Source organism: Gavialis gangeticus, unplaced genomic scaffold (genome assembly GCF_001723915.1).
Source record: "Gavialis gangeticus isolate Ggan-Ray unplaced genomic scaffold, GavGan_comp1, whole genome shotgun sequence".
Lineage (NCBI taxonomy): Eukaryota > Metazoa > Chordata > Crocodylia > Gavialidae > Gavialis > Gavialis gangeticus.
In genome coordinates this window covers 45706788-45719879 of record NW_017729031.1, presented here as the reverse complement: position 1 = coordinate 45719879, position 13092 = coordinate 45706788, and the positions used below count along the sequence as shown (strand labels likewise).

General features: G+C 43.6%; 1 protein-coding gene across 1 annotated transcript in view; it reads left to right on the top strand.

Moving 5' to 3' along the window:
- The window catches only part of LOC109301509 (prolyl endopeptidase FAP-like), a 65497-nt gene that overhangs the window by 35683 nt on the left and 16722 nt on the right, over window positions 1-13092 (top strand). Inside the window, exons 17-20 of the mRNA XM_019522710.1 lie at window positions 382-429; window positions 4735-4833; window positions 7967-8036; window positions 9914-10108. Of these exons, the coding sequence (XP_019378255.1) occupies window positions 382-429; window positions 4735-4833; window positions 7967-8036; window positions 9914-10108 (412 nt within the window). The remainder of the gene's footprint in view (window positions 1-381; window positions 430-4734; window positions 4834-7966; window positions 8037-9913; window positions 10109-13092) is intronic.

Below are 13092 nucleotides of genomic sequence, written 5' to 3'. Positions count from 1 at the left end.
TTTACTTCCAGAAATCATTCTTTGCAACCACAAGAGCTAGAGTCTTAAACTAAAAAAAAGAAAGGGGGGGACTTAGTTTTTGAAGCAACACTGTACAAATATTTTAAAAATGATAAATTATTAATTTATTTAGTGTGGTCATATCATGCATTATGCGTAGACTGAAGTAACAGTTATTAATGAATGTATGCGTGAAACATCATTTAAATGTGATATTTACTGTTTGTGAAAGAACAAAAGAAAACTATATGTAAATGTCTCTGCAGCAACATTTGGGCTATTTGCTAGTTTTTATCAGTGATATTTTAATGTTAACTGTACACTTCACCCAGTTATGTTTCAAAATATAAAACAGTATTTCTCTGTTAACTCTTATAACAGGTCCAGGCATTCCTATTTCCACTCTTTTTGAGACCCAGTATGATAGAGGTACTGAAAATATTCTGTATACTTCTGTCCATTATTTTTATCATGAATCTTAAATTAGCAACTCCCATAATATGGTGTTAGGATTAAAAATTAAAATGTTTTTGGCCATATGCTTGAATTAGATTAAATTAAAATAATACCCAATTTTTTGAGAGATCACCGTGAAATCTGAATGCCCTGTATTTTTTATGCATTATTGTTGAATCCAGTTTTCTATTACACCCTCATATATTTTTTCTTGTTTATAATCAGTAGCTTTAATGAGCATTGGCAATGATCAGTGGATAGTTCCTGAGTAGAACTGTGGAAACACATTATTTCCAATCCTGTGAAATAGTTTTCCTTTTTTCACTTTAAAATGAACTTAAGATTGTTTAGGTTTTTTTTGATTCATGGAAAATGAGAGAGAGGTAGACAGACATCATACATGGAACAGTCCATATCCCAGTGATTAGGGCACTTATAGGGGATGGGGAAGATGGAGGTACAAGTCTTTGCTGTACCTGATTCAGCTCAGGGACATGAATCTCAGTATCAATGTCCACATGACATTGTGTCAGAGAGAGGAGGGGGGAAAAACCCCAGATTTTGTAGCCCCTTGTAAAGACACCAAACTTGATATGTAGGAAGACAAGGCCCCAATACCTGTTCCAATAAATATTCAGTTTCTTAGTCAAAGGGAATAGCTTCAACAGGAGAAATTGATGGAGGACCAGCTCCAGCATAGCCAAAGCCTGGAAGGTAGCAGGTTCACCCTCCATGTGACAGATTGAGGTTCAAATTGTTGGTCTAAATCAGAGGTTCCCAAACTTTTTCTCACTGTGTACCCCCTTCCAGGTTTACCAGCTGCCCACGTACCCCTTCCAGCATGCATTTTATATTTTAACTCCTTAGATGCCAGTTATTATTATAATGAAAATTAAATCCACCATTACACAATTTCTCCTTTGTTCCCCCAAGAGATGTCTTGCATACCTCCAGGCATACATATACCACAGTTTGGGACCCCCTGCTCTAAATCAAGTTAAGTTGAGATGTAAGCCTGGTGAATACCCAACCACATTTTGACCAGAAATTCTTTCCAGAACTTGAAAAACCTTTACTAAAGATGGCACATTCCTGCACAAAATTTCCATTACAAAATTAGCATTTTTCACTGAAAAGCATTTCATTGGCAAAGTCACAGACAGGTCTGATTCTGAGGGTTTAGAGTTTCTACTCCCTCCTAATTCACACACATTGCCAGTGAACTGAGGCACAAGCATAAAGTAGAAATGTTTCTGTTCCCATATACCCTGTTATTCAATGGGATTGCAAGATCTCTTTATCCTGTGCAGTTCAACAAAAGTTATGCATTCTAAGCCGTTTCAAAATTTGGCCCCAAAAATGTTTAAAGCTGTAAAAGATTGTTCAATCTAACATGTTTATTAATAGAATTAATTTGTATTAAATAATTAAGGTCTGTACTAGGTGCTGCACAAACTCAGTGTTCATTTATTTTCTCCTTTTGCAAGGGGTTTGTATGTACTCAGTGCATGAAGCATTTTTATCTTTGCATAAATTGTGACATTCTGTGGTTTGTTGAAGTCAGGCATATTAAGTATCCTTTCTCATTTCCTCAACAAAGCACACAAACTGTATGCAATGATGAACAGTGTTTCATTATAAATATGTAGTTCTCTGAGACTAGGTAAAAATGCTTCATGGGATGGACTTTTATCTTTGCTTTTCTTGTGTCTTGACCAGCGAAAGGGCTTCTTAGAAGAAAATATTTTCAAACTGTCTTCTTTTGTCTCTTCAAGCATATTGTTAATCTTTATACTCCTTGCTCAAATTAGCTGCTCTTAGGGCATGCTCAGAGTATGTTTTGGTATAGGTGGCACAAGATGAAGCAGCGAATCTATTTTCATTGTAGTTGGTGGTAATATGACATTATTAATGATTCATTCTAATGGGACTCATGCAGCTAAATTGATACATGCCAGTTTAGAAGCTTTCCTTGGGTTGTCCCTAGTCTACTTTAGCAATGTACAGACCAGGAAGTTCAGACTAGTTTGGATTAATACCCAAGGTCAGGATGCTTGTTCAGTCTTTTTCTGGAATTCTTGGATCTGCAAACCTGTAAAAATGTAAGAATAAGCAAATCTGCAAATATGTAAGAATAAGCTTTCTTGTAAGACTTCTGGTATGTCCTTTGCCCAGTCTGGCTAGAAATATGTGAGGCTCAGTGTTTCTAGTATTATTTCAGCACTTCCAGAACCTGGAAATGGTTTTCAAAACTGTAAAATAACAAAGAAAATCTTCCTGAAGTGTTCAAAAAGTCAAATAAGGTTCTGTTTCAATTTGAAGGGGAAGATTCAGGTCACAGATTTTCATTATGCACAATATCCTTTTCCCATTCCCAGTAATGGAAAGCATTTTGACAATCAAGTTTTCATTTCAACTAGTAATTTCTACAATCTACGTTGCAAATTAACAATACTTTAAAAATTATTTTCTTTATTAATTACTTTTACAATTTTGATTTAATTAAATGTTTCTAATTATATATCAGTAAGTTTGGTTTTCACTTGATTTTAAAAAAAGAGCCAAAAATGACCCTGCTTATATTGAAATTAGATGCAGTTCGAAAAAGTCACAACAGAAAAACAGAGAATGGTTATTTCAAATATAAGGAAGTGCAGCGTATCTTGCCAATGTGAGTCAAGATAAAGTAGAATGGGCAGTAACCCACTAAATGGTGATAGCATAACTAGAGATAAATGTTTCAAGAGGCACACTGCAAGCAGGAAACGAAAAGAGTAAGGGGTAAGTGGACAGAGAGAAAAATAGCAGTCCCAGACTGACTTCTTATCCCATAAAGAATATTCGTTAATAATCTGGTTTATATGTAAATACAGACAACCAGTTAAGAAAAATGACCCCCAGCAAAGGACCGTGATATGAGAGCTAACAGTAGTGACTCTGAAGTCACTGAGAAAAAGATGCCATAGAAAAAGCTGTAAGAGGCAAAGGAATGAAACTTGAACTATTAGTTCCTCAAATAGGGAAACTACCATAATCCAATAGTTTGTGCCACCACCACAGACAGGAAGCCAACCTTTTTCAGTGAAGGTAGCCTGACTGGTCACCTTCAAATAGAGGTGAATTAACATGTACGGGGGTTGTTGGCAAGCACAAAAATGGAGGCCCTCTCCCCCCATGAGAGCTGGGCTGTCCAGCTTCCCTGTTCATTAATCCACCTATGCCATCCAATGCAGTGGGCACTACACATGTGCTTTAATGCACAGTAGTCTTTTTTACTGTACATTAAAGAAGCACATAAAAATGTGCTATTATGTTAATGTACAGTAAAATAGGCTACTTGTGCATTGAGCATCACCTAAAAAACATGCACTTATGCTGCTCCACATTAGCGCAGCCTAATGCACATTAATTTAGTACCTCACATTGGAGGTACTAAATTTAATTAACATTAGGAAAAGCGCATTAATGCATATGTAGACAAGCCCCCCATCCTGGATAGTAATCCTGCCAAGTGATCAAGAAGTTAGCCAAGTGACTTTGTTCCACAACGTAATCTAGACCAGCTCTGTAGGCCTTCACAGCCATGTTTTGAATGATACAGTGCCAGGATGGCACTGGTCATGCTCATGGATCATAGAAAAATGGTTATGCCCACACACCTGACTCCTTCAGCCTAATGTGACTCAGCTGGCACTGAGGTAGTGCTGTGTTATGTAAGGCTTCTAATAGAGGGGAAAGAACTGCACTATGTTCACTCTGAACATTTCTTTCCTGGTTGAACTAAGATGGTAATAATGCACAATGGCTCCTCAGCCTCCCCTGTCAGGCCCTATGGGGGACTAGAAGAAGCTGTGTCCTACAGAATGAAGATAATCCCCACCTCTGTATCTCTGCCACACACAGTACAGCTTGCACTCTCTCCCAGTTTCCCACTATGGTAGCTGAGTGACAGATGTAGCAGAGCAGACAGCCTAGAGCAATAGGTCCCTCAGGAGTTAGGTGCCCACCTGTGCTTTGCAAGTGACATAGAGCACATAGAGCCACTATCGGCCAGGGGCTGCTAGATGAAACACTGGTTTTAGGACTGTGCATCTGTCCCAAGATATATTTGCTAGTTAAAGCCCATTTCATTTACTTAAACTCATTATTTTATTTGTATGAGTTTTTATCATCTTCTGGTTCGGTTTAGTTTAGTCACAAACAAAATGATGGTGTCTTAAATAACAGAGATGAGTTAACAGTACGTTGATTGCTAATATGGAAATGTCTTTTACTCAGAGCTGAGAATCATGGAAGACAATTCAGAATTACAGTCTGAGTTGGTAAATATCAAAATGCCAAAAGAGGAAATTAATAAACTTGAAGTGGATGGAATAAGTAAGAATTCTACATTTTCTTTTATATTATTATTTTTATACGTATTTTGTTGGAGAAAGTAGTGTCTAAGAGTGCATGCAAGAGATTTGGAATCAAAACTTGTGAGTTGCTGTTCCTCATTCTGGCTAGGGACAGACATTACACATAAACTGGTAAAAGTGATCAGAAACTGGTTTAAACCTGGAACAGAACAGACATTCAGTACACATAAACCAGTTTCAAAATGGCTGAAATTGGTTTGAGATAAGCCTGATCAAATGTAGTACCAGACTTAACTGATTTGGCTCAAACTGGTTTATGCAATGTCTGTCCCAGACCCCTTGCTGGTTTAAGTAAAACCAGAGACCCCCCGCATCCCAGCATGCTCTCTGGGTTGGGTTCTGTGCTCCAGCCCAGCCAGGATGACCCCTCCTCTCTGCTCCCCAGCTAAAGTAGGAACAGACAGGGACAGGGGTCTAGCCAGGAAGGGTTTTTAGTCCCCCCTCTCTATCCCACCTGCAGGGACCCGAGCTGGGTCTGCTGAGCACTCCCTGCTCACTGCTGCAGCAGTGGGGCATCATGGCCCCTGAGGAAGAGGTGGCAGAAAGGAAAATTAGTCTCCCCTCTACCCACACTGGCAGCTGGGTCTGCCCACCCTCACTGCTGCACTCCCTGTTACCTGCCCCAGGGGCCCTGCCTGGCCATGCTCCCATGCTGTTGCTGCAGTGGGAGGGAGCAGGGCCCTTGTTAGGGGCAGAAGCCCCTGTCATAATGTGGGGGAGCGTGAGTCCCTTCCTGGGGCGGGAGCTGTGCTTCAAGGCCGGCAGAGCTCCAGTGGCCTGTGCGCAACACCACAGGGGTCCGGAGCGGGCCAGAGCCCTGTAAGCCCCCTGAAGCACTGCCACGCTCCACAACAGCTCTGCCAGCCTTGTAGAGCAGCCCCCACCAGGAAGAGGCTTGCACTCCTAGAAGCCGTGACGGGTTGCTGCCTGTCATGGTCACTCACTGCTTGCCACTCCAGCTGCCAGGCAGGGGCAGGGCCTGGCCCCCACCACTTGGTGTGTGCTCAGAGCAAGCCCCATCCTGGCAAGTGGGAGCTTATTCAGCCACTGGCCCCAAGCAGAGGCCAAGTGGCTGCTGCAGCCAAGCTGATCAGACCCTGCTGCAGTGCCAGCAACCAGCGACTGAATAAACCCCGTCCTGCCCAGAGGGGGCTTGACCTGAGCACAGAGAAGTCGCTGGCACTGTAGTGGGTTCTGTCCAGCCCAGCCACAGCTCTGTGCTCGGGGCCAGCTGCCTCCCAGCAGGTGGGGGCTTATTCAGAGAGGCCGCTGGCACCACAGTGGGGCCTGCTGAGCCCAGCTGCAGCTGCTGCTCAGCTCGTGCTCAGGGCCAGTGCCAGAATAAGCCCCCTCCTGCCAGGAGGAGGCTGGCCCCAAGCACAGAGCAGCAGCAGCCAGGCTGGACAGACCCCACTGTAGTGCCAGTAGCCTCTCTGTGCATGGATCAAGTCCTCTCCTGGCAAGAGGGGGCTTATGCAGCTTCTGGCCGCTGGCACCACAGTGGGGTCAGCCTGGCCCGGCCGCAGCCACTGCTTAGCCTGTGCTCAGGGCCAATGGCTGAATAAGCCTCCTTTTGCTGAGAAGGGGCTTGCCCTGAGTATAGACCAAGCAGCGGGGGCCTGGCCTTGCCTCCAGTTACAGCTCAAGTGCCAAGCGGCGAGTGACAGTGATAGGCAGCCTGTCATGGCTTCCCAGAACATAAATCTCTTCCCAGTGGGGGCCGCTCTGCAGAGTGCAGCAGTGCTGTGGGGGGCTTGCAGGGCTCTGGCCCACTCTGGACCCTGGTGCTGCCACGTGCAGCCCACTGCAGCTCTGCCGGCCCTGCAGCACAGCACCCCTGCCAGGAAGGGGCTTGTGTTCCCCCACATTATGACAAGGTCTTCTGCCCCCAACAAGGGCCCTGCTCTCTCCTGCTGCAGTGGCGGGGCAGGGCCATGGCCAGATGCTGGCCAGCAGGGCCCCTTGGGGTGGGGGTTGATTCTTCCTCCCTCCATCATCTAGCGGAGGGGACAGCAGGGGGCCTATTCCAGGGCAGGGAGTGTGGGGGCAATGGCAGGCAGACCCTGGTGCTGGTCGGGGGGTAGAGGGGAGACAAACTCTCCTTCCTGCCCCGCTCTGCCTCAGGGGACATGGGGCCCCACTGCTGTAGGAGCAGGGAGGTGGGGAAGCACCCAGCAGACCTGGCTCGGGTCCCTGCCACTGGGATAAAGAGGGAGGAATTAAACCTCTCTCTGGCCAGTTCAGTCTGGACAGGCCACGCTGCCCCAGCACAGCTTCCCTACCGTGGAGGGTGCTTTCCAGTGTCCTCCAGTGCCTGGCCTGAGCAACTGCAGTCATGTACCTGCATTGCCTCAGACCAGAGGGGATGTTTGTCCTGTTACAAACCAGTTCAGCCTAGGCAGGTTAGACTAATCTGCAAAGGTTGAATTAGTTCAGTCTCAGCTTTTTGAATATCTGTCCCTAGCCTCTGATGCTAATTCACTATAGGCAACTTACCAAAATAACATTCTGCTTCTACCGTCTATAAAATATATCCTTACTGCAAAGAAGCAAAAGGCTGCAGCTGTATATGTCTTCAAAATCCTTCAATATCTTACAAAAAAAGAAAAAGAGTACACTGTGGTAACTGTAAAAAGTGATACTGAAATTCTCAACCATGCAGTAATACTTAGTTTAATACCTTGAAAGGTAGGCTTTGTATTTTGAAGTTATCACTAACAATTTTAATAACATTCTTCTATAGTAATGAATCGATACAAAGTTTCCTGAATTTATATATCCCACTGAGAGATGAGTTTTTTTCCTGATTTCATTTTTTCCCAGATATCGGAAGAAATTGGGCCCTGATATTCTGTGCAATAATTGTATGTTGATCAATTTAAAGAAAAAAAAACCTGCACACTTCATTACTTTAAGATTGTTTAAAGCAGTCAAATAAGGAAAAAAATGTTGAATTTATTCTTTACTCAGAATTCACAAACACCATGTTTCTCACTGACTCATTTGAGATGCTGTTCTCACAAATAATGAAGCATGCATACCAGAATCATCATAACCACTAATGATATATTTGTAACTCGTCTTTTTTTTAGCTCTGTGGTACAAGATGCTTTTACCCCCAGAGTTTGATAGATCTAAGAAGTATCCTCTGCTAATTCAGGTGTATGTAAACTTTTATTTTTAGTTTGTTGTTTTTAACAGCCTGATTGTCAGAAAGGGCATGTGTTATTACAGTTCACATACAGTTCACAGAAACATGCATTAGCATACAAAAGAAAAGTAAAACACACCAGTTCTATGATTTTAGGGAATGTAATCATTTGTGGTTGTTAGTTCCATTGCTTCTTCCATTTATTCCATACCATTATCATTTATTTTTTGTTGTCCAAAATAGTATATAGGGTTTCACGCTTATAACATGAGAAAGTATGGTATGACTCAATCTTGTATATTTAAGCAAAATGATAAATATTTTCCTAGATTATACCTTGCCTTTACTCAAGTGTACAGGGAAGGCAAACTCCTCGTACTGTCTTGCTTCCAGACTGGATTGCTTGTTCAGAATGTGGCTCCAGGTGTTGCAGGGGAAAGTAGAGTCTGGCTACCTTCCTCCATGTAATCAAGTAGGAAAGGAAGGGGCAGAAAGGAGAAAGTGGGAGGCTTGGTTTTGTGCCCTCCATTACTGGCCTGCTAAGCAGGGAGGAAGCGTGGCTGTGAGGTTTAATGCCTTAACAAAGTTCCTCCAGAAACAGTGCTGCCATATGGTGCCCTTCATTCTGGACTGAAACAGATGACTAAATCTACCATATTTACCAGAATACAAGACAACCCTGAATGTAAGATGACCCCCCAATAATTGGATTCTATCCATAGAAAATTTATAAATAGATTATAATTTTCCATATATTGAATCTAATTATTGGAGGATCATCTTAAACTCATCCCCGCAGCTGGTGGGGGAAGAGATGATGAGGGGGCCACTATTATGGCAGGTGTGGGGGTGGGACAGTAGAGGGCCCTATGGTAGGGCAGGCAGTGGAAGGGGGGCAAGCAGTAGTGGGACAGGCAGTGTGGAGGTGGTGAGGCAGGCAGTGAGAGAGGCAGGCGGTTTTCCCTCTGCTGCCTGTTCCCCACCACTCCCTGCAGCTTCAGGCTGCCCTAATTCCCCCTTTGCCCTGTTCCTCTCCCTCACCCCCTTCACACGACTTTTGCCCCCTCAGTCTCAGGTCCCTGCCCCGTCCTCCCATCTTCACCTCCTCCAAAATTTCTTCCCCCACCACCTGCCCTTCCACACACCCCCCTTGCCCAGCCTGGGGCATGAAGCATAGCACCAGTTTGGACCTGTAACAGCGGTGCAGAGTTGGTACTGCTGCTATAGGGCCAGGCTGCAGCAAGGACAGAGCCTGGTGGCATGGAGCAAAGGTTGGAGGAGTGCAGCAGAGGGGGAGAGAGGAAAAAGCAGCATGGGGGGAGGCACTGGAGGCTGGCCCTGGCCCTGGCCCCAGCCCCAGCCCCGGCCCCAGCTCCAGCCCCAGCCCCAGCCCCTGCTCTGGCCTTGACTTTGGCTCCGACCTGGGCTTGGGGCACAGCAGCTGCCTGCCTGCCTGCTACCTTATGCTTCGTTTTAAGGTGAAGGGCTTTTTTCCCCATGTTAAATGGTGGGGAAAGCCTTGTCTTCTAATTGAGTAAATACAGTAGCTCTGTATTATTAGCAATGGATTATAGCTAGTGAAATCTCACAGCAACATCAAGGTGAAGATCTACCTGCTTCTCCTTTGTAAACACAATGAACTTGTTCTACCTCATACAAAAACAAATGTGGAGAAATGTGAGGCAGATGTATAATATTCCAGACATTTCCCTTCTCAAGATATTGTTAGGCTGCTCATTAGGACTATGGACTCAAAAAATTTCCTTTCTAGATGCCTGAGCCTTAGTTAGAATATTATTTATGTCTTGTATTTGATAAAAGTTTTGTTTCAACCTAGAAAGTTCATCTATAAAATATGAATCTGAGAATCTTTAACTATTTCCTTTAGGTATGGAGGCCCTTGCACTCAGGATGTAAGGCCCACATTTAGTGTTAGCTGGATAACCTATCTTGTAAGCAAAGAGGGGATCATAGTTGTTCTTGTGGATGGCCGAGGGACAGCTTATCAAGGTGACAAGATGTTACATGCAGTGTATCGAAGACTAGGAGTCTACGAAGTTGAAGATCAAATCTCAGCAGTGAAGTGAGTACCAGGATCCTATGCCTTTTTGCTTGTTGAGCACCACCAAGTCAGAAGTACTAGAGATAGACTAGTAAATACATCACAATCTTTCTAGCACCACTCTGTTGGGATTTCTGGTAGTTGGGATAATAGTTAAGACTCATAAGGTATGTCCTGATGAGCATGGATGTTTGTTTCCCTGGCGGTAAATTGTGTCGCTGCTACTTATCCTCAGGGAATGCCCATGTCACGTGCGCTCTGGCGCATGGCAGATTACCCCAGGTGGGATAGGGGAGGCTGTGGCCATCAACTGTGGTGGCCCCAGCAGCCTTACCTGGGACCCTGGGGGTCTCCCAGGACTGTGGTCACGGCAGAAAGCTTGGCCAACAGCTGGGGTGTGGCTCTGGCCAGCCAGGCTCTGGTTTTGGGTGGAGTGCCCTGTTGCCACATGCACTACCCCCGTTTTTTTGGTGTGGGGTTTTTTTAGCCGAGGAACTCCTGGGGTCAGCCCCCCCCCCGCCTCATGCTGCAAGGTAGCAGCATGGGGAACACTTGCATGTGCAGTGTGTAGCACCACAGACAGGTCTGCTGTGCCACATACTGCATGTCCGCACTCATCTGGACTGGCCATAAGCATAAAAAACTAGAGTCATACCTGACATTCATAGTTATGTGGTTACATGTGGTGTCCCTGGACTCATCACTTCATGGGAAGTAAAGATCATCATATAGAGTACTTTTCACTACCATTACTTCAGTTTTATAAGAATACTGCTGTGGCTTCAGTTCTAGGGTTTAAGATCACTTGAAGAGTTATGCAGAAAGCCTTTCATTAGTGTTGTGAGGTAAATCAATATGTTGCCCATTTTTACAGATGGGAAAACTGAGATAAGAAATTGGTTTACTTGCTCAAGATCAGATGGAGTTGGAGTGATGCTATAGCCATGATAGTCCAGGAAAATGTGAAAGGCAAGGATTTTAGTGGGTAATATTTTTTGGTGTACTACCCGTATAAGTGGGACATATGAAGGAAAGGTACCCTGAGGGAGGGTACCTGAAAAGAGGTTTGTATACCTTCCAGCTCTTGGTCCAATAAAAAATATCATCCACAAAAAACCTTGCCTCGTGGTCTGTGATAGAGCTTAACCACCATCTTTAGATCTCTAAAGAGTGTTTAGCCATAAGACCATCTTTATTGCCATTGTGAAGTACCAAGAAATGATACAAAAATGTTTGAAGCCAGCAAGAGTTCAAAACTTCTTCATTTCCTACACACGTCTACACAAACATTTGAAAGGGAATGTCAACAGGGAAATATCACTCTGGATTCTCTGGAAGGAAGTAAGGGTTAAAAGTATCAGGAAAGAAGCCCCATCTAACATTTTCAGGGGCACAAGATCATTTCTAAGGCAGGCATTTAGAATTGAAGTAGTCATGGATGTAGAGAACTGTGTGACATGAGAGGAGACTTAATTTGATCTAGATAGGTTTCTTGGTACAGTGGACTTGGTAGGGGAAACTAGGCACACCCAAGTGAGATAACTGGCTCTGAATAGCCCAGCCAGGAACAGAACCCAGGAGTCTTGACTCCTATAGTTTTTCTCTGTATGCTTGAGCACATTTTCTGGGTACTCTTTTTATCTCCTCTTTCCTGTTTCTGCTTACTGACCTCCATTTCTTCTTTAGCTGGTATCGCATTAAGTACTGTGTTACTGTTATCATCTTCAGTGATGACTGAACCAAAATAGCCATTTTTATCTTTTCATGCCTCTATGTGTCACACATCACTTGTTTTCCTTTCCTGAAACAACAACATCATTTGCTTTATAGTAATCATAAAAGTTATAAATTACTTTTTATTGCCCTAATGCGTCACTGAGACATTAAAGTAGTAAAAAGCCACCTGTCAGAGACAAAGTGAGACAAAGATGATTCTGTAGGTGCAGTCTGCTCTGGCAGCCTGTGAAGGCATGGCTAAAATTATCACAGATTTAATATGCAAACATTCCTCAGTTTACCATCAGCATCTGAATCAATGTTGCCTTTAATTATGTGAATGGGGCATGTCACTTAGTCTATTATTAAACCATAGGTACTCCAGTGAGGAGCCCCTCCCTGAGAAAGGATCTTTAAAATGTCCAGCTGGTTAAAACTGCTGCAGGGCCCTGATGAATCAGGGCATATTGTGTCAGCCCATATCTAGCCATGTCCCTCCCTGTTCATACCACACCTTTTTGAGTATTGCTGGTCTGGTGGAGAGCCTGGGGTGAATCTGGCCCTATTTGTTGTCTATCTTACTATGCTGGCCTCTAATCTGGAACATGAATTTAGCTGAAAGCAAGTGATCTTATTGTGTTGTCTTTACGCTCCCTGACATTTGTTCACTGTTGTATCACACTGCCTGCTACACTGATAATTTACCCATATTATTATTTGGCTACTTTTCTAAGTGGCTTCTTAAGATAAATATCCCTGTGCATAAACCCATCTTCCTTTCTCAAAATGTTTCTAGAATTATGAACAAATGCAGTGACACAAAACTTGACACTATAAATTCTGTTTTTTCTTCAGCTTGCCTAACAGTTGAGCACCTAAATAAACATCTGCTTTTTCATTTTCTCTAAATTCTTTACCATGCACCTATTTTGGAGATGTTATTCCTGACATTTTAATTTCAGTGTCAGGAATGTACATGATGCTTTACATGCAATTTTTTAAAAAAGACAAGTCTTTGCCACAAGGAGTCTTTAATCCTATGGCCCAAAGCTGCAAAATACCTCCTGAGAGGTTCAGCTATGCCAAGCACCTTGCAGGATAAGGCCTATGTGTCCATAACAACACAGCAAAGCCTGGTATTTAGGTACAGGTAAAAAGGCGTAACAAAAACAGGCTAAGATATGGTGCACGTTTTTTCTTCAACAGTGAGGATAATTAACTATAGGAACACATTATTTAGAAGTGTAGTGGATCCTCCACTGCTTGAGAATTTTAAACTAAGGTTTTAT